The 20,930-nt window shown below is 52.0% G+C and overlaps 1 protein-coding gene across 7 annotated transcripts in view; it reads left to right on the top strand.

Annotated features, from left to right (window-relative positions):
- Positions 1-18,455, top strand: part of OSBPL10 (oxysterol binding protein like 10) — a 322,317-nt gene extending 303,862 nt beyond the window's left edge. For 4 of the 7 annotated variants that reach the window (XM_069561309.1, XM_069561310.1, XM_069561312.1 and 1 more), the window contains 4 exons: positions 9,097-9,283; positions 11,427-11,609; positions 14,819-14,972; positions 17,136-18,455. In XM_069561309.1, coding sequence (XP_069417410.1) covers positions 9,097-9,283; positions 11,427-11,609; positions 14,819-14,972; positions 17,136-17,180 — 569 coding nt within the window. In that variant the 3' untranslated portion in view covers positions 17,181-18,455. Of the gene's footprint in view, positions 1-4,466; positions 7,633-7,728; positions 8,444-9,096; positions 9,284-11,426; positions 11,610-14,818; positions 14,973-17,135 lie in introns of those variants that run through there. The other 3 variants (XR_011250795.1, XR_011250794.1, XM_069561311.1) reach the window with 3 other exon arrangements.
- Positions 18,456-20,930: the final 2,475 nt, after the last annotated feature.

The following is a 20,930-nucleotide window of genomic DNA, read 5'->3' as shown; positions in this document are numbered from 1 at the left end:
ATTGTGTGATAGTTTGATCATTCTTTGGCATTGCCTTTCTTTGGGATTGGAATGCAAAGTAACCTTTTCCAGTCCTGTGGCCACTGCTGAGTTCTCCAAATTTGCTGGCATATTGAGTGCAGCACTTTCACAGCATCATCTTTTAGGATTTGAAATAGCTCAACTGGAATTCCATCACCTCTACTAGCTTTGTTTGCACTGATGCTTTCTAAGGCCCACTTGACTTCACATTCCAGAATGTCTGGCTCTAGGTGAGTGATCACACCATCATGATTATCTGGGTCATGAAGTTCTTTTTTGTACAGTTCTTCTGTGTATTCTTGCCATCTCTTCTTAATATCTTCTGCTTCTGTTAGGTCCATATCATTTCTGTCCTTTATTGAGCCCATCTTTGCATGAAATGTTCCCTTGGTATGTCTAGTTTTCTTGAAGAGATCTCTAGTCTTTCCCATTCTATTGTTTTCCTCTATTTCTTTGCATTGATCGCTGGGGAAGGCTTTCTTATCTCTCCTTGCTATTCTTTGGAACTCTGCATTCGGTTGGGTATATCTTTCCTTTTCTTTACCTTTCACTCCTCTTCTTTTCATGGCTGTTTATAAAGCCTCCTCAGACAACTTTTTTGCGTTTCTTTTTCTTGGGGATGGTCTTGATCACTGCCTCCTGTACAATGTCACCAACGTCTGTCCGTAGTTCTTCAGGCACTCTGTCTATCAGATCTAATCCCTTGATTCTATTTGTCACTTCAACTGTGTAAAAGATTTGATTTAGGTCATACCTGAATGGTCTAGTGGTTTTCTCTACTTTCTTCAATTTTAGTCTGAATTTGGCAATAAGGAGTTCATGATCTGAGCCACAGCCAGCTCCCAGTCTTGTTTTTGCTGACTGTATAGAGCTTCTCCATCTTTGGCTGCAAAAAATATAATCAATCTGATTTCGGTGTTGACCATCTGCTGATGTCCATGTGTAGACTCTTCTCCTGTGTTGTTGGAAGAGGGTGTTTGCTATGACCAGTGTGTTCTCTTGGCAAAATTCTGTTAGCCTTTGCCCTGCTTCATTCTGTACTCCGAGGCCAAATTTGCCTGTTACTCCAGACACTTCTTGACTTCCTATTTTTGCATTCCAGTCCCCTACAATGAAAAGGACATCTTTTTTGGGGTGTTAGTTCTAGAAGGTCTTGCAGGTCTTCATAGAACCATTTAGCTTTAGCTTCTTCAGCATTACTTGTCGGGGCATAGACTTGGATTACTGTGATATTGAATGGTTTGCCTTGGAGACAAACAGAGATCATTCTGTTGTTTTGGAGATTGCATCCAAGTACTGCATTTCGGACTCTTTTGTTGACCATGATGGCTACTCCATTTCTTCTGAGGGATTCCTGCCCACAGTAGTAGATATAATGGTCATCTGAGTTAAATTCACCCATTCCAGTCCATTTTAGTTTGCTGATTCCTAGAATGTCAACGTTCACCCTTGCCATCTCTTGTTTGACCACTTCCAATTTGCCTTGATTCATGGACCTGACATTCCAGGTTCCTATGCAGTATTGCTCTTTACAGTATCGGACCTTGCTTCCATCACCAGTCACATCCACAGCTGGGTGGTGTTTTTGCTTTGGCTCCATCCCTTCATTCTTTCTGGAGTTATTTCTCCACTGATCTCCAGTAGCATGTTGGGCACCTACCAACCTGGGGAGTTCCTCTTTCAGTATCCTATCATTTTGCCTTTTCATACTGTTCATGGGGTTCTCAAGGCAGGAATACTGAAGTGGTTTGCCATACCCTTCTCCAGCGGACCACGTTTTGTTCAGAACTCTCCGCCGTGACCCGTACGCAGGACTGGGAAACAGACCCTGGGAGGGCACAGACAGAAAGAACCCTGTGCCCACCAGGACCCAGGAGAAAGGAGCAGTGACCCCACAGGAGACTGACCCAGACGTGCCCGTGAGTGTCCAGGAGTCTCTGGCGGAGGCGTGGGTCAGCGGTGGCCTGCTGCAGGGTCAGGGGCACTGGTGTGGCAGTGGGTGCGGGACCTTTTGAAGGAGGTCGCCATTGTCTTCATTACCTCTGCCATAGTGGCCTCAGGTGAATAACAGGGAGGGAACACAGCCCCTTCCATCAACAGAAAATTGGATTAGAGATTGACTGAGCATGGCTCCGCCCATCAGAACAAGACCCCGTTTCCCCCTCAGTCACTCTCACCCATCAGGAAAACGCTTCTAAGAATACCAAGCTTCCCAGATTCTGGTTGTTGTGCTCGAGGCACCTCTGGGGGCGGGTTGTGGGTGGGGGGCGCTGGGAGAGGTGGGTTGCTTTTCTTTGCCTCACTGCCTTCTTTGTGCTGATCCGGGACATTCCATGAATGTGTTGGTTGGGCTTGAAGTGACGATTTTCAGCCCTTCATTCCATAAATTAGATGGGTCTACCTGAAATCTTGTGCTTAACTTTTAAAATTTATTTTGCTGTCGGATCTTTGTTGCAGCATGTGGGATCTAGTTCCCTGACTGGGGATCGAACCCAGGCCCCCTGCACTGGAAGCGTGGAGTCCTGGCCACTGGCCCTGTAGGGAAGTCCCGGGGAAGCTTTAAATGAGTGCCTTTAGGCTGTGGCACGTTTGGCTGTGATCAAATGCCCTTATCAAGTGCTCCATTGTGCCTTGACTTTTCCTAGTTGCTCCTCAGAGACCTCCCTGAATGGTCCCTCAGCGCTGACACTGTTCAGCCCTCCCCGAGGTGGCATCACTCTGTGAAAGGAGGCATGGGTCCCTCTGCTTGGCACCCACCAGATTGCTGGGGACATGGCTCATCCAGCCGGTCTGGAAACCCCTGACCCCCAGAACTCCAGACCAATGCCCAGTACATGGGTCCAGGTGATAGGCCGGGACTGGTTTGCCCGTGAAGGCTGGCTCACGGGGCCTGCAGACTAGTCCCCTGGAGTTGCTTTCCATGCTTCTGTGCTTTCTTTCCAGTGTCAACGTCCTGTTGGAATATTTTGGTTCCTCAAAATTATTATAGATATGTCAGTTTCAAAGTCTTCATACTTGGCCTTATGTTTATTGATAAATCAATTGGTGGGATTTAAAGCAGAAACCTCCCAGCTTGAGGACTAGCCATGATCCGGAAAGCTGGATTATTCGCTGTTTTTAAGCTTCTCTTGAAAACAGAGTCTTGAGAAGGCATACTTGCTGGTGATTTAATGAGTGAGAACACATTTATGAGTTTTCAGAAAAGAGCCCAGGAAAGCGGTCTCAGCAGTGCAGTAAGTCAGCCTTGCTCTGGGCTCGCTCCTCTGATTTCAGTGGACTGGAGGGAAGTTTCACCTTGGTTTGGGCAGGCGGAGGCTGCCTCCCACCTGGCTCCCCAGCCCCCATGAGCATCACCCATCACCTGACTTTGTGAGTTCCTCTTCATTCCTGAGTGGAAGAAGCACTGCTAAGAATTCACCTGCCCAGAGAGTGGGGCTTCCCTGGTGGCTCAGAGGTTAAAGCATCTGCCTGCAATGCAGGAGACCTGGGTTCAGTCCCTGGGTCAGGAAGATCCCCTGGAGAAGGAAATGGCAACCCACTCCAGTATCCTTGCCTGGAGAATCCCATGGACGGAGGAGCCTGGTGGGCTCCAGTCCACAGGGTCGCAAAGAGTCGGACACGACTGAGTGACTTCACTTTCACTTTCAGGGCGTGGGGAGCGATCAGTATCCTAGCAGCATAGCTGTGTGCTCTTAGCTGAGTTTCAGGGGTCACCTTTTCACATCCCCATGAGGTCTGGGTTCCATTACCCTGCATCAGCTGAGGGGCAGAGGAGTTAAGGTCACCAGGCTGGTGAAGGACGGGGGACGTGGAGTGATGCAGGGCTCCCCAGCCTCCAGGACCTAACGCCTGGTAACCTGAGATGGAGATGATGTGACGATAGAAACAAGGTGCTCGGTAAACGTAGTGTGCGTGAGTCATCCCCAGACCACCACCCCCAGCCCCCATCCGTGAAAAGAGCTTCTTCCACGAAACTGGTCCCTGGTGCGGTGCCAGTGTTGGGGATTGCTGACCTCAGGTCTCATCTGTGCTTGGTCACGCCCGATTCTTTGCAGCCCCTCAGCCTCTGACCACAGGCTCATCGTCCATGGGGCTCTCCAGGCGAGAACAGTGCAGCAGGTTGCCATTTCCCACTCCAGAGGATCTCTCCGACCCAGGGATTGAACCCCTGTCTCCCGCATTGCAGGCAGATTCTTTCCCCCCGAGCCACCTGGGAAGGTCTCATCTAAGACGTTTTTTTTAAAAATGGTGACGCATGTTGTTGTTTAGTTGCTTCTGACTTTGTGACCCCGTGGACTGCAGCGCGCCAGGCCTCCCTGTCCTTCCCTGTCTCCCCAAGTTTGCCCAAGTTCATGTCAGTTGAATTGGTGATGCTGTCTAACCATCTCCAGGCATATGCTCCAGGTAAATACGTTCTAAAGAAACTCTCACTTGTCTGATCCTAGCTCACCAAGTTCACGCTCGTGAAGGAGACCGGAAGACCCAGCACGTGGGGCTCACGGCTGCCGCACGCTCCTGCTCTGCAGAGGCCACCGCGGGATGTGCCAGTGGGCCGGGGTCGCCGAGGCTGGAAGGGCTGACCACAGACGGGGCCAGTGTGGACGGCAGGGGTGGGGTGGTGCTCTCTGGGACACCTGAGTCCCCTGGGAGGATTGGACGTCAGCGAGGAGGGCAGGGATGGCGGACAGAGAGCCGCCTTCTCTGCACCCTTGAAGGCAGGTGACGGAGGCACCTGCAGCTTCCTCCTCCCGGTCTTAGGTCTTCCTCCTCCCTCCTGCCGCAGGCCCTGAGACCTCAAGGCTTTTGAGCAGAACTGGAGCACGGGGGAATCAGTGGGGCCTCATTCTCCCCAGCTTCCACTTCCAGTCCCTCTTGACTTGTTGGTCTCAGATCTGATTGGCATGAGCTGAAACTTGCCACCTGCCCCTATCTATAGCAGCTTAATTCTAGGAAGGGCGCAAGTAGCCTTAAAAATGAAAGCAACTCAGGCCTGCCCATACTTCCCCAGGGTCCTGAGCAGGAGCCGTGAGAAGGGACAACGGTTAGGTCCTCCTGGGAGACACGGGTCCACCCTCGCCTGCATCTCAGGACAGGGCCCCAGGGGTTACCTGGGGCCTCTCGGCTGTGGGAGGAGGGACAGTGAGGAGAGAGAGGCCTGAAGCTTGGCTTTGGGGAAGATGCTATACTTAAGATGGTGCAGAGGTCAGTGTGCTCAGAATTTTGGCATATCTGGTGGAGTGGAGCCGTGTTGCCTGGGCATTTATGTTACAGGAATTCATGTAACATAAGAGGGTGAGAGGGAGAGATTTCAGTGTTGCTGCGACCTCTGCCCCTCAGGCCTGCCCCGTGATCCTGAGTGACCCATAAGCCTGCTTTTCTCAGGGATCTTCACTTCTCCAGGTGCCTGCGCGTGAGCATCCTGCCCACCCCCCTTCCCCGCCCCACGCAGCTGTTCCCCGCTGGGGTAGACTGTGACCCCCCACCTCCACCCTGCCACACACACACGCAGCTGTCCCCTGGGCTCACAGCCTGCTATCTGTGTGCCGGCAGGTCTGACTTGGCAGGACTTTACCCGGGGTGAGCGTGAGGGTTCTGAACGAGCCTGGTTTGTTCCATCCACTGTAGCTCACGGGCAATTCAGGGAGTTTTCAAGAGTAAATTGAGTGACTCCTCCAGCACATCTTTATGTGGGCTTTGGAAATTCAGTACTCGTGACCCCTCTGTATCTTCAGACTCTCTTGGCGAGCTCCCCGGGGCTGAAAGGGACACAGCCACACCCACAGTGTCTCTCTGCTGGGCAAATTCCAGCTCGATTGATTGGTTGATGTTTTTATTTTAATTTGTTGGCTGTACAGCAAAGTGGCTCAGATATACACACACACACACACGCACGCATACACATACACACACACACACACCCCATTCTTTTTCGTATTCTCCCCCATTACTGTTTATCACAGGATACTGGATGTGGTTGCCTGCGCTATGCAGTAGGACCTTGCTGTTTATCCGTCCGATGTACTCTGCTCACCCCGGCCTCCCGAGCCATCCCTGCCTTAGCCCCCTCTCCCTTGGCGACCACAATTCTGTTCTCCACGTCTGTGAGACTGCTTATGCTTTGTTGCCCAGTTGCTAAGTTCTATCCAGTTCTTTGGGACCCAATGGACTGCAGCACGCCAGGCTTCCCTATCCTTCATCATCTCCTGGAGTTTGCTCAAATTCACGTCCATTGAGTCGGTGATGCCATCCAACCATCTCATCCTCTGTCGGCCCCTTCTCCTCTTGCCCTCAGTCTTTCCCAGCATCGGGGGCTTTTCCAGTGAGTCAGTTTCTTCACATCAGGTGGCCAAAGTATTGGATCTTCAACTTTAGCATCAGTCTTTCCAATGAATATTCAGGGTTGATTTCCTTTAGGATGGACTGGTTGGATCTCCTTGCAGTCCAAGGGCCTCTCGAAAGTCTTCTCCAGCACCACAATTCAAAAGCATCAATTTCCCAGCACTCAGACTTCTTTATGTTCCAACTCTCACATCTGTATATGACTACTGGAAAAACCATAGCTCTGACTAGACGGACCTTTGTCTGCAAAGTGATGCCTCTGCTTTTTAATATGCTGTCTAGATTTGTCAATGCCTTTCTTTCAAGCAGCAAGCGTCTTTTAATTTCATGGCTACGGTCACCATCTGCAGTGATTTTGGAGCCCAAGTTTCTCACCATTTCCATTGTTTCCCCATGTATTTGCCATGAAGTGATGGGACCAGATGCCATGATCTTAGTTTTTTGAATGTTGAGCTTTAAGCCACTTTTTCACTCTCCTTTTTCACCCTCATCAAGAGGCCCTTTATTTCCTCTTTGCTGTCTGCCTTTAGAGTGATGTCATTTGAGATTGTTGATATTTCCCCCGGCAATCTTGATTCCAGCTTGTGGTCCATCCAGTCTGGCGTTTCGCACGATGTGTTTTGCATGTAAGTTACACGAGCAGAGTGTTTCATAGATAAGCTCATCTGTGTCATGTTTTAGAAGACCCACATGTAAGTGGTGCCATGTGGCGTTTGTCTTTCTCTGCTTGACCTACTTCACGCAGTGTGCTCATCTCTAATTTTACCCATGTTGGTGAAAATGTGACTTTATTCTTTTCATGGCTGAGTGGTACCTAGGCCTGTTGATTTAGATGCTTATCTAGCCTCAGAGGGAAGTGCCAGCTGAGTTTTCATTTCTGTGTTTCCAAGGAATGCTCACTGAGTAGTTGTGAAGGCCCTGGAGCCAGGCAGGGTCCCCAGGGCGCATTGAGCCTCCTTATTCTTCCCGGTAGAGAAACCAGAGGCCCAGGGAGGGGACGTCACTGATGCTTCTGGCCGCGTGGATCCGAAGCACACACTGGCTTTCCTGAGGCTCTTGGTGCCCTTGCCCACTGCCAGGCCAGCGTGGACAGGAGTGGAGGCGGGAGGGCATTTCTACAGGAAGCAGAGCCCCAGGGTGGGTGGGAGGCCGGGAAGGCTCTCACTCAGAGTGAACTTCAGGAAGTCCATCCTGCTGGTTCCCAGGCCTCTGCCGGGCAGGGAGGTGCTGGCCCTCGGTGGGGCGCCCAGCGGGCAGGAGCGGGACGCTGATGCGCCCGCTCTCTAGCAGCCCCGGGGAGACGGTGCGCACAGCGGTGCTCACAGCGGTCTTTGAGAACTTGGTCCAAACTGTCGTTCTTTTCCCCAGAAAAAGAGAGAGCCCCGAATCGTTTGCAGCGTGGCAGGAGGACCAGAGCTCTCCAGGTCTAGTGCTCAGCTTCCGGGGCGGACTCCCCTGGGTGGTGGCAGCGCAGTGCGCTCTGATTTCTAACTTCCTGGGAACCTTTGAGCCTGTCTCTGTTGCCCTCAGGATAAAGGCAGAACTCGTCAACAGGCTTTTGGAAGTTTAAAGGTGCAGTCTGGCCCCTGTAGACTGAGCAGCCTCCACACCTCTGCCCACCACCAGCCTTTCTCCCCCAGGAGCCTTTTCTCAGCCCCCTCCCCCCACCCCGGGCTCACCTGGCTGCTTCCCACCACAGGGCCTTTGCACACGCCTTCCTCAACCTGATACTCTCCCCTGCCCTCCTCCCCAGCTCAGCCCTTAGCCCAGCTCCTGCGTCCCTTCCCCAGGGGAGTCTCTCCTGCCAGGTCAGCTCCTCCCCGTCCCTCCTCGTCACAGTCGTGGCTCTGCTGGCCCCTCACTCACACCCACCTGCCTTTCGCCTTCTCGAGGGCAGAGGATGAATCTGTGTGGGTCACGTGTGTTCCTGGTGCCTGACAAGCAGTAGAGGCACGGCACACGGGACTGGCAGGGAGGCGGCTGCCAGGGGCGCCTGGGCAGAGGCGGGAGGCGTGACGTCCGTGGCCGGAGCAGGTTTGGTTTCTCATCTTTGCAGTGGTCCCCAGTGATGCTGCAAGCTCAGCTTCTATGCCTGGTGCCAAATCAAATCTCAGAGGCCAAGTTCTGGGTGAAGTAGAAGAGAACAGCTTTATTGCTTTGCCCAGCAAAGGAGGACACGGTGGGTTCCTGGCCTCCAAGCTGTGCGTCCCAGCCGGGGAGGATGGGGTGAGGAGCTGAGTAGTTCAGGGGCGGGGCTGCTGAAAGATGAGGCTGTGTGCAGGGTCCACACGTCTACTCTGTACATCTGTGTCTCTGTTCCTGCCCTGGAGCCAGGTCCATCTGCGCTGTTTCCAGATTCCGTGTATGTGTGTTAATATGTGGTTCTTGTCTTTCTGACTTCACTCCGTACGACGGACCAGGTCTGTCCGCATCTCTGTGAGTGGCTGCTTCGCTCTTTTCATGGCTGATACTCCTCTGGGTGCGTGTGCCGCATCTCCGCAGTCCACTCCTCCATCGGTGGGCGTGCAGGTGCCCAGGTCCCGGCTGCGTCAGCAGCAGCGCTGCTCCTGTCTTGGTTAGCAACTGTGCGGGTTTGCCCTTTGGACCTCCGGGGAGGTCGGGGAGGCTGGAGTCTTGCCGATGAGGAACGGGGGGCACGAAGCCCCGCAGGGTCGCGCTGGGTTTGACCAGCCGCCCTTCCGTCGTGGGCGAGCCCGACGCGCAGTCTTCCCCCAGGCGTGCTGCGGCTCCTGGAGCACGGGGAGGAGTACGTGTTCACCCTGCCCAGCGCCTACGCCCGGTCCATCCTCACCCTCCCGTGGGTGGAGCTCGGAGGCAAAGTCAGCATCGCCTGTGCCAAGACCGGCTACTCGGCCACCGTCATCTTCCACACGAAGCCTTTCTACGGGGGCAAGGTCCACAGGTAGGCGGTGACAGGCGCTGGGCCCGTGTCCGTCTGATCATGAGGCCCCAGGCCTCCTCTCTCCATCCGAAGCCTGGGTTCCAGCCGGGAGATGCGCTGATAATCAAAATCCAGTTAAGGGATCTTTTTCAGATGACGGGTCTCCTGGGGCAGAGCTCTGGACCCTTCCCGGCCTGGTGAGCTGCTGGTGGAGCACAGAGCAGAGAGCAGAGGGCTTCTGGGGTTACTGTCGCCTCTCGCTCCCCAGGCCTCCGCCTGACCTGTTCTGATACAGCTGGTCCATGAGTGCCAGGCAAAATCCTGAATCCTGTGTCTTTGAGAGCAGGACTGTTTGTCTCCTTTGGGAAGCTAGGAAGCATGCCTTAAGAAGAGGAAGGAGAGGGCTTGGAGCAGAGCTTCACCTCGTTTTCATGGTTCTGGTTATAAGATTCTCTCCCTTTGGAGCAGATCACTGGATAAGCAAAGGAGGACTTTCTTATGCCTTTCTCTTGGAATGTTGTCCTGGGTGGCGTTCACCTAGGGGTGTTGGATGGTGGTGTTCATCCCGGGAAGTGGATGCCCTCCTGGCCATTTTGGAGCTGGACACACTGGCTCCTAAGAGCCAATTGTGTGCGTTTCTCCCCTGCTCAGCGGCCCCTCGTCCTGCCTGATGACTTGAGATCCACCAAGGTTGGGGCAGGGAAGAAATTCACAGAAGGGCTGCAAACCGGGTGTTTCCCTCGTGGTGAGCCTGTTAGAGCGTTACCAGCACAGCACAGACACCCTTCCCACAGGATCCGCCAGAGGATCCCGGGTGCACCCTGGGCCCCCAGCTGTGTCCAAGCTCAGGCGGAACGCTTCCAGGCCTGTGTTCGGAAACTCCACATTCATTCGGAGTGTGGATGAAAAAAGGAAAAGAGGCTCCTCCACCTGCCATTCCTGCTGTGTTACTCTGCCCGCAGCAGGCTCCTAGGGAGAGGGAGTGGGCTCTGCCTTCACCCAGAGCTGAGCCCGAGTCCCCGGGCAGGGTGGGTGAGGCGAGAGGCCACGCACCTCCACCAGGGCCCTCGTACACCAGGCCGCAGGGAGTCGCCCACGATGAGAGATTGAAAAGTTCTCCTGAGGCTCTTATGTTCTTTTGGTGGTTGAAATGTTCACTATCACTACTATCATTATTCTCACTAAAAAAAGTTTTTTGCCGCACCCCACAGCATGCAGGACCTAGTTCCCTTACCAGCGGCCCTAGTTCTAGCACGGTCAGATCCACCACCTTGCAGTGGCAGTGTGGGATTGTAACCACTGGGCCGCCAGAGAGGTCCCAAAATGTACACTGTTAGATGCTATCTGAGGAAGAAGGGTGATTTCCACTGCAATAATATCGTTTTGTAAAACCTTTGCATGTTTATCAAGACTAAGAAATTGATGAGATTCAACTCAACAACTCACAATAAAGAGCAATAAAGCACGTATAATTTTAAGCTGCCTAATTTATTGTCAAAAATCAGTAAAGCAATATTGATTGAAAACAAACCGAGAAAACTGAGGAGGGAATCAATTAGGACCTTGGGATTAACATATACATACTTTCTATAAAACAGGTAAACAACAAGGACCTCCTGTATAGCACAGGGAACTCTACTCAGTATCTTATTATAAACCTATAAGTGAAAAGAATCTGAAAAAATATATATACATGTTCATATATGTGTGTGTAAACTATATGAATCACTGTTTTCTTGAAACTAACACACATCGTAAATTAAGAATACTTCAATTAAAAAAGCTAAGCATGGATGACCCAGAGAGATGTTATGGGGAGGGAGGTGGGAGGGGGGTTCATGTTTGGGAACGCATGTACACCCGTGGTGGATTCATGTCAATGTATGGCAAAACCAATATAATCAAATAAAATTATACATTAAAAAAAAAAGCTAAACGGTTAACATTGCTGCGTCCCTAGACTTTACTCAGATCTACCTGTTTGCCCACTGATGCTTTCCTTATCTGCTCAAGGATGTTAGATCACATTTTAAGAGCTAGTCTTTGAGCAAAAGAGCAGCCCCATTAAAAAAAAAAACTCTCTCGAGGTGAGCACACCTTTTGAAGTGAGTCTGTGTTCTGAAAATCTCACAAAGCGTGTCCACTGCACTCCTCGTTCATTCAGGGTCACAGCAGAAGTGAAGCACAACCCCACCAACACCATCGTGTGCAAAGCCCATGGGGAGTGGAACGGGACCCTGGAGTTCACCTACAACAACGGGGAGACCAAGGTCATCGACATGACCACGCTGCCCGTGTACCCGAAGAAAATCCGCCCCCTGGAGAAGCAGGGCCCCATGGAGTCCAGGTGGGGACCAAGCTCTGCTGACCTTAGCACGTGACCCAAGGGGCAGAGAGGACGTCTCAGGGGACAGGGCCAGAATCATGTTCTGATTCCTTTAGAAACTGGAGTTATCCTCCGGGCGTTACTTAGGAATAGACCGGTTGTCGCTTGCAGTTTATTGTTCTGCAGTCATGGGGTAGAATGTGAAGACAGCCCGCCTGGACTTTACTGCCCGTCTTACAAGAATTTGTCAGCTCTGCTGGTCTGTTACTTAATCACTAAGTTAAGTACAGAGCGATGCTAGTAATCAAAAAACTGTGCAATTAAGCAGTGAGATACTTTTATTTTCTTACCAGATTAGCTGTGAAAAAATTGACACTGGGTCCTGTGCAGGCAGGTGCCAGGTGTGCTGCAGGGACCGGAAGCTTTAAATTCGCAACTTCTCCTTTATTTTGTAGTCTGCTTCTGGGAATCTCATCTAAGGGAGACTCCTTCAGTTCACAAAAGGTTTTAAAAATGAAAATTTTTTTTTTAATTAAGCAACAGACAGAAACCATTTAACAGTGCAGTGATTTGGAGAATGGTTAAGTGAGTAAAGGAGAATCCACTCTGTCATATGAATATTCTGCAGCCACTTAACGTGATGTTTATGCAAGTACAGAAGCAGAGTCTTCTGGAAATATGCCATTAAAAATTTTAAATCCAGGAGTTCAGCCAAGTTTGCTCCGCAGGCCAGATTGCACCTTGTAAACGATTTTTGTAAAATTTTGTGGGAACACCGCCGTGTTCATCTGTTTGCGGCCACCGTCTTGCGACAATACTAGTGAAACGGCCTGCAAAGCCTAAAATGTTGCCTCGCTGGCCCTCACAGGAGAACATTTGCTAGCCCCTGCTCTTATCAAAAAGCATGCTGCTCTATAGAAAGATGACATGGGATTAAAATGAAATCACAGATGATCCCGTGAAAGGGTTTGCCATGACCAGAAAAGTTTGCCGCCAAATTGGAAAAGTGCTTATTATGTGGAAATGAGCCAGGGGTCCCAGTGTGTGTAAATAATACGTTGTCACTGAGCTTACTAGAAAGAGGGCTGCGGTGTCCTGGAAATCTGGTTGAGCTGGGAGTCCCCTACTGGTGCTCATTGATGAGAGTGTGACCTCCGTGTCGGAAGGGAGGGCGTGAACCCAGCCCAGTGAGCTGTGATGGGATGTGTCCCCCACCCACGTGGCCTCTGATGATGCCGGCCCCCAGTCAGGAGCCCTGTGCTTCCTGTCACAGCCCGCCTTGTTTCTGGCCTGGCTGTTGAGCACTAAACTCTGATTCCCTGAGCTAAGCTTCCAAGGACGTCCGTGGCTCAGCTGGTCCTTAGGGAGCCTCTTCGAGCAGGGAGCTCAGGCCCCTGCCTGGAGCAGAGCGGATGGGGGATGGAGTGTGGAACGGGAGAAGGGCGGGGGTTGATGCTTGTTGTCTCACACACGTGGACTTCCTGGCACCTAGAACTGGGCCGTCGGCAAACCCAGCTGTCCACCTTGTTGTCTCGTGGTAGGAATGGCCCAGAGGTGCGGCGTCTGCCATTTGGAGCACCTGAGCCCGCTTACATGCCCGCCAGCCAGGCCCCACCTGCGGAGGCCAAGGAAGGACTGCCCAGTTGCCTTGGCCCCGCTCCGCACCACCCCGTGGAAGGGAACCCCTGCCCCATTGTGGGAAGAGAAGCTGCTTTTCATCAGGCGCCCCCGTCAGCGTGCTCACGATGCCCCGAGCCTGGCCTGCGTGCTGCTGCTGACCACCCCTGGCCTCCAGGACCTCCCTGCTCTCCGCAAAGGCTCCCTGGGCTTCCTTTTTGCTTTTCACGCTGACCTGCTCCTACCCTCCCAGCCCTGGAGGCTTTTCTGCCCTGCATTTTGGCCTGAGGTTCAGCGCCTTCCCCAGTGAGCCCTGGCCTTGCCCCTCCGGGGGTTTCTGGGTGGAACCTGTGAATGAATGGGCAGAGCCCTTAAAGTGGGGCCGCTCCTTGCTCATCATCTCGTCTCCAGCCATGGGGCTCTCTGCCCTCTAGTTCTGAGGCCACTGTCCTATGATGGGACTTGTCAGGGGAAGTCCTGCCCTGGGAGCACCCCCACCCTAGATGGCTAGGCACCTGGTCATTCCCTCTGCACGAGATGTGCGTTGAAGGTGGGGGCAATGGAAAAGCCAGTTTGAGGCAGCAACCAGCCCGCCCTGTCTGCTTCCCCACCCCCTTTTCCTCTGTGAGCCCACCTCTTCCCCTCTAAGCTCTCAAGGTGCAGTAGAAAGAGCGAGGGCTGGGAGCCCGGTTGGACCTGGCTTCCTGCCCCGCTCCAGAGCTTTCTCCTGTGTACGCTGGGAGCTGGGACGCCACTGTCCCCGGGGCTTTGTGGGGTGGGCACTGACTGGGGCGGGGGCGGGCAGTCTGGCCTCTGCAGCCTGAGCCCATCTCCCGTCCTGGACTCGGATTCCCCAGGAGGCTGCTGTCTTGGACAGCTTGGCCGCTCCACTGCTGACTCCCTGGCCTAGGAGCTAACAGGGTGCCTGTGCTCAGCCTGCTGCAGAGGCATCCGTGTCCCCCAAGCCAGGGAGGGGTGCTCTCTGTGGAGAAGTCTGCTGTTTCCTTTGTGTGGAATCTGGGCGGGTTCTGATAACGAGAAAGTGAGGAAGTGACCCTTCACCTAAATGTGGGTTCCCCCCAACTCAGCTCCAGGACAGAGTGGGACTAGTGGGGAGGCGTTTCCTCAGGAAGGAAGCTGATGGCTTCTCCAGTAAATGAATGAACAAACGAGTCTAACTTCGCATGTAGACACGGGCAGGTGGTGGATCCTCCCGTGTCTGTAACTCCTAGTCTGGTCTTCCCCTGCGGGAGCAGCCACTGTTTGCGTCCATCAACTTGCTGACCTCGGGCAGGCGGCTGCCCTGGGTGTGGGTCATCTTTTCTCTGCTTTAGGATGGGGTCCTAACATCACGTCTGTGTCACTGGTGTGTTGTGGTGATGAGTTAATGTACACTGCTTATAAACAAGGTACCTGCCGCGTGGAAGGGTCTGAGTGGATTCTGGCTGTAGCAGCAGCAGGATTCCTTCCATCACCCCTAGACTGGTCCCGCGGCGCTCAGAGCCCGGGAGGGTAGAGGGGATTCAGGGTTGGGTGCAGATGGGGCCCCGGGATCACAGCCTCGGGCCGCTGGCCGTGCCTGACTGCTAACTGTGCCCCCCATGTTCCCCCAGGAACCTCTGGCGGGAGGTGACCCGGTGCCTGCGCCTAGGGGACATGGAGGCGGCCACCGAGCAGAAGCGGCGGCTGGAGGAGAAGCAGCGGGCGGAGGAGCGGAAGCGGGAGAACCTCCGCGCGCCCTGGCGGCCCAAGTACTTCATCCAGGAGGTGACCCGGGCGGCGGGGTGGGCGGGGGACGGGCAGGGAGGACGAGGGAGGGCTGGGCGTGGCGGCCGCGGCCCCGGGGCCCTGAGTGCCCGCCGCTCTCAGGTTTCCTTTAGAGGAGCGCCCCTGCCGGGGGGAGGCGCGCAGCGGGGGCGCGCTCTGGGCACCTGGCGCTTCACAGAAGCCGCAGACTGCTGCTCCGTCTTCTACAGCGAGTTAATGGGAAAGGCCTGCCCAGCCCGTCTCCTCACCTGGGGAGGTTGGAACCTTCCTATGACAAGAACCTTTTTAGAGCTTTGCCTTTCGTGGGGCCAGTGGAATGGACTTGGAGGGAGAGACCGGTGGGGGGTTGGGGAGGGTTGTCCCAGGTCACCAGCAACCCTGGGGAAACTACCCTCAGCCTGCTGGCCCACCTGCTGGTCAGAGCGCCATGTGCCCAGGTGTTTGTGGCGCAGCTGGGCAGCGTCCTGAGGACAGAACTGGGAACAACAGAAGCGCGGGAGCCGCAGTGTTTCAGGCAGGCAGCCAGCAGTCTGAGACAGTCGATGAGAGAAACCGGCCGGTGGGGACCAGACAGACCCCAGTCTGTACTCAAAGGGGTGGCTGCTACTCACCTCCAGGCCATCACAAGCCGATTCCCCAGTTTTCACGAGAAGCCAGAAATCAGAATTTCTGAGAGATCAGATACTCAGCTGGTGACGAGGAATCTGTAAAAGTTCAAACACTGAGAGCCAGTGGCAGTCTGTCTGTACTTTCTGTGTCTGGGCGCTGGCGGCATCTTGACTTGCACTCCGTGGAAGGATGGCCCCAAGTAGCCGGAAGGCTGCAGGGAGAGAGGGTGACCATGAGGTGGGCTGGAACCAGGGCTGTGGGCTGAGCGTTGGCGTCACGGTTGGCCGCTGCTTTAGACAGGAAGCCTGCTGGGGGACACTGGGAGCGGTCCCTGTCTGGAGGGCTTGCCCAGGGCAGGCGACTCTCTATTAGTCAGGGTTCCCCAGAGACAGAACCAACAGGGGATAGGAGCTCGGGTAGAACTATGATGAGATGGTGGGGGCTGCAAAGCCACGAGATCTGTGGGTCGCAAGCTTGAACTGCAGGAGAGCCAGTGGTTTATTCAATCCAAAGCCTGAGACCCAGGGAGCTGATGGTGTGAACCTCAGCTCAAGGGCAGAAGTCCAGATGAGTGAGGCAAGACAGACAAGGCCGAGCCTCACCTCCTCCCCCTCCGGTTCCACTCCGGCCAGGGAAGATGGGGCTATCCCCTCCCCTGCATGGGGGCAGGGTGTCTACCGCACCCCACCCACCCAACCCACATGCCACCCTCCCCCAGAAACACCTTTACTCAGGCTCAGAAACAAACTTAACTCAGGGCCGGTCACATCGACACATCAAAGTAGCCATCACGGGGTCCCCCAGGATCTGACCGTGAGTTAGATCTCGTCTCCCAGAGACAACTACTCGGCGTGGCTTCTGAGGCACGCTGCATTAGAGGGAGTAAAATGACAGCGAGCCCCATTCCTTCTCCCGCCAGAGGGTGTGTAAAAGCTAGTCCATCTCTAACAGGCTTGAGGACACCTAGAGGGTGCAGACCAGCCCAGCCTGGTTGCCGTGCAGTGCACTCCTCGAGGCTGGCGCCAGGTCCACCTCGCCGGGAGTCTCGGCTTTTCCTCACCAGCACCGCCTGTGACTGGTGTCGTCTCCTAGGGCTGCTGGCGTGTTTGAGGCTGCCGCCTGCTGTGTGCCTTTAGTGGGCTGTAAAGTCGTTGCTTTGGGCAGGTTCCTCCTACTCAGGCCCTTGGGTTTTCTCTTCCCTGTCCGTTTATCAAATACCTTCCTTTTTCCCTCCTGTCCTGCCCTTTCAAGGTGCTTTTTCTTTTGGGGCCAATTAATCTTCCTTGACGGAAACCAAACAGGCCATCTGCCTCCTCTTTGTTGTTTTGGTCATTTCGTGGGGTTTCCTCCTGAAGTGGCAGAGGCGCAGGTCCCGTGGGCTCTAGGAGGGGTGGCTGGGCTGTGTGCCGTGAGGAGTGAGGCAGGGGCACAGGCCGGTGGGAGCCAGCGCTGCTCCTCAGGGTCCTAGGGGCTGGGCAGGGAGGACCCCTTTGCTTCTGCCCTCGCCTCGCTGACAGGTCTGCACGTATTGATGAGTCCTCCTGTCTCTTGCAGGGTGACGGCTGGGTGTACTTCAACCCCCTGTGGAAGGCACACTGATGGGTGGAGATGCAGAGCTTTCAGAAATAGCCCTGATTTTGTAGCAATTAAAGTGGTACGGTGTCAAGGTTCTGGTCTTCCCTGAGGCCACCTGAGAGCCCTCAAGACGCGGCACCTGAGAGAGATTCTGTTGTGAGCGATGCGCCCCCAGACTCTGCTGTGGGATCGAGCTTATTCAAGAGCCATTTGGGCTTGCGTGTGCACATGTGTCTGTGCGCAGAGCTCCCCGCACACCGTCTGTTCACACACACGCGCTCTGTCTGCTGGGTATCGCTACACGTGGAAATCCCACACTTACCAACAGCGACGCGGGTGATTGTGAGCTCCTTTTTATCAATACGGTTTCAAGTTTTCTAGTTTTCACTTTTGCCGAAAAACGTTTTGCGCTCACAAAGTATTCTCCAGTCGATGAGTCCTGTCCAGACGGAGGTGAACAGGCGTGGCTGGACTGCCGTCCGTCTGGTGGAAGGTGGCCGCTGCTCCCCATTATGGCTGGATTCCCACTCTGCCCCCAACTTCGTTGTTTGTTTGTCCATGCTCAAGACAGATGATCTGCATCTCCTGCAGGATGGGGAGTAGGCAGGAAGCTGTTACAGGTGTAGGCGGGAGCCTTCCCGGACGGGGCGCCCCTCCGGGGGAGCCACGGCCAGGCCTGCCTTGGGATGGTCCTCCCACGTCCTTGCCCCAGAAACTCTCTGATGATTTCTTATGCTCAAAGCGCTAGTCATACAGTTTTCAGAAGCTGCTGCTTTCATGGCAGAAAACAAGTCCTATGGAGACTTCAGTACTTTTATCTTTGGGAAAAGGGCTTTAGAAGTGAGACATACGCATGCACGTACAAGCACGCACTACCGCAGCCTTGCATTTCGTTTGGGGAAGGAGAAAAGAATACCCAGTGGATTTTTTTTTTTTTTTTTTTAGTGCATCTCCCTCTCTTGTTTGACCCAAACTCTGCGAGGAAACCACTGTGATTAAAACACCCATGCAGCCTGCCTAAGTGTTCCATGGTTTCAGTTCTGTTTCAGTCTTCAGCCTTTACAAATGTGGTCAGGACATGACCAGAACATAAAGCAAGGAGAAAATGAAGTATTTGATCTTTGCTCAATGCTTAATTTATTTTTTACTGTGCCACTCTGAGAATATTTATACAATCCAGTAGCATGAATGCTTCTCTGTAGTAATACTAATTCTGTGCCTTTTGTCTGCTTTCTTAAGACCAATTGTTCACACTTTGTAGACATTAGACAAATATATTTCGATTAAATACTATACTTATCTGCGTGTCTGTGCTTGATTTTCAGGGATTCCAAAGTTCTGTTGGAATTGGTGGCTCTGCATGAACTCATTTTATTGATTAGTATTCATTTGATGTGAACAGCCATTATATTTCCATCAAAACTGTTTTAAACACATTAAACATTATATAAGGATATTTTCTCATAAGGTCATAAAATTTAACTTATATCCAGGGAATGATCTTGTTTTGAGAAGCGACTTACCAGGCAAAATGATAAGGTAAGCATGTTCTGGTTCATTGTCTTAAGACATCTGGGAGAAGGAAGTGGAATCATTTTATTTCTGAGAGGGAAAGCAGAATAGATGTATTCTGAGAGGAAAATCTTTAATGAGGAGACTGCAAAGTAATCACTGTGGTGTTTTTAGATGTTCCAGTGTTATGCCAGAGCATAAACCATCTGGGAGGTAAAAAATGGAGATCCATCACTTTTCCTTGTTTTGGTCATGGCGGGGAGTTCATTTGGCCTTTTAAAATATTGTGAAACATCATATAAAGAATTACATAAAACATATTACAGTTTCAGGAATAATTATAAACAAACACCCATGTACCCACTGCCTAGGGAAAGAAACCTGTTTGTCCACACCTTGAAAGCCACCTTTGTGCCTCTGCAGAATTGTGTTGTTTTTACAACAATCATCCTATTGGGTGTGAACAGGTATCTTATTGTGGGTTTGACTTGCATTTCCCTAATGCAAAGTTGACCGTCTTCCCCATGTATTTCTTGACCATCTGTGTATCTCCTGGAGAAATGTCCCTTAAAGTCCTTTGGACAGTTTCTGATTGCGTTCTTTTATATATTGTTAATAGACATGATTTGCAAATATTTCCTCCCATTCTGTGGGTTGCCTTCTCACTCTGTTGATAACTGTCCTTTGATGTACAGAAGTATTTAACTTTGATGAAGTCCAATTTTTTCCTGGGCCTCCCAGGTGTCTAGTCTTGTGCTTTGGATATCATATCCAAGAAATTATTGCCAAATCTGCTTTCATGGAGCTTTGCCCTTATGTTGTCTTCTAAGAGTTTCATAGTTTTAGCTCTTAGGTTTTACATTTTTGATCTAGTTCAAGTGAAATTTTGTATATGGTGTTAGGTAAGTGTCCAATTTTATGACTCTGCATATCCTGTTTTCCTGGGACCATTTGTTGGAAACACTCTTTTTCCCATTGAATGGTTGTCTTATCGAAACTCATTTGATCATCTGTGGAGGGTTTACTCCTGGACTCCCTAGTCTGTTCCATTGGTATATGTCTGTGATTCTATGCCAGTACCAGTTTTGAAATCTGGAAGTTAGACTTCCTCTGTTTTGTTTCAGTTCAATCGCTCAGTCATGTCCAACTCCATGGACTGCAGCAAGTCAGGCTTCCCTGTCCATCATCAACTCCTGGAGCTTGCTCAAACTCATGTCCATCGAGTCGGTGATGCCATCCAACCATCTCATCCTCTGTCGTCCCCTTCTCCTCCTGCCTTCAATCTTTCCCAGCATCAGGGTCTTTTCCAATGAGTCAGTTCTTCGCATCAGCTGGCCAAAGGATTGGAGTTTCAGCTTCAACATCAGTTCTGCCAGTGAACATTCAGGACTGATTTATTTTAGGATGGACTGTTTGATCTCCTTGCAATCCAGGGGACTCTCAAGAGTCTTTTCCAGCACCACAGTTCAAAAGCATCATCAGTTCTTTGGTGCTCAGCTTTCTTTATAATCCAACTCTCATATCCATACATGATCACTGGAAAAAACATAGCTTAGACTAGACACCTTTGTTGGCAAAGTAGTGTCTCTGCTTTTTAATATGCTGTCTAGGTTGGTCATAGCTTTTCGTCCAAGGAGTATGCGTCTTTTAATGTCATGGCTGCAGTCACCATCTGCAGTGATTTTGAAGCCCAAGAAAATAAAGTCTGTTACTATATCCATTGCTTCCCCATCTATTTGCCATGAAGTGATGGGACCAGATGCCATGATCTTAGTTTTCTGAATGTTGAGCCTTAAGCCAATTTTTTCACACTCCTCTTTCCCTTTCATCAAGAGGCTCTTTAGTTCTTCTTCTCTTTCTGCCATAAGGGTGGTGTTATTTGCATATCTGAGGTTATTGACATTTCTCCCGGCAATCTTGATTCCAGCTTGTGCTTCCTCTAGCCCAGTGTTTCTCATGATGTACTCTGCATATAAGTTAAATAAGCAGGGTGATAATATACAGCCTTGACGTACTCCTTTCCCAATTTGGAACCAGTCTGTTGTTCCATGTCCAGTTCTAACTGTTGCTTCCTGACCTGCATATAGGTTTCTCAAGAGGCAGGTCAGGTGGTCTGGTATTCCCATCTCTCTCAGAATTTTCTACAGTTTATTGTGATCCACACAGTCAAAGGCTTTGGCATAGTCAGTAAAGCAGAAGTGGATGTTTTTCTGAAACTCTGTTGCTTTTTCCATGATCCAACGGATGTTGACAATTTGATCT

The sequence above is a fragment of the Ovis canadensis genome, chromosome 19 (genome assembly GCF_042477335.2).
Source record: "Ovis canadensis isolate MfBH-ARS-UI-01 breed Bighorn chromosome 19, ARS-UI_OviCan_v2, whole genome shotgun sequence".
Lineage (NCBI taxonomy): Eukaryota > Metazoa > Chordata > Mammalia > Artiodactyla > Bovidae > Ovis > Ovis canadensis.
This window is presented reverse-complemented; position numbering and strand designations above follow the sequence as displayed.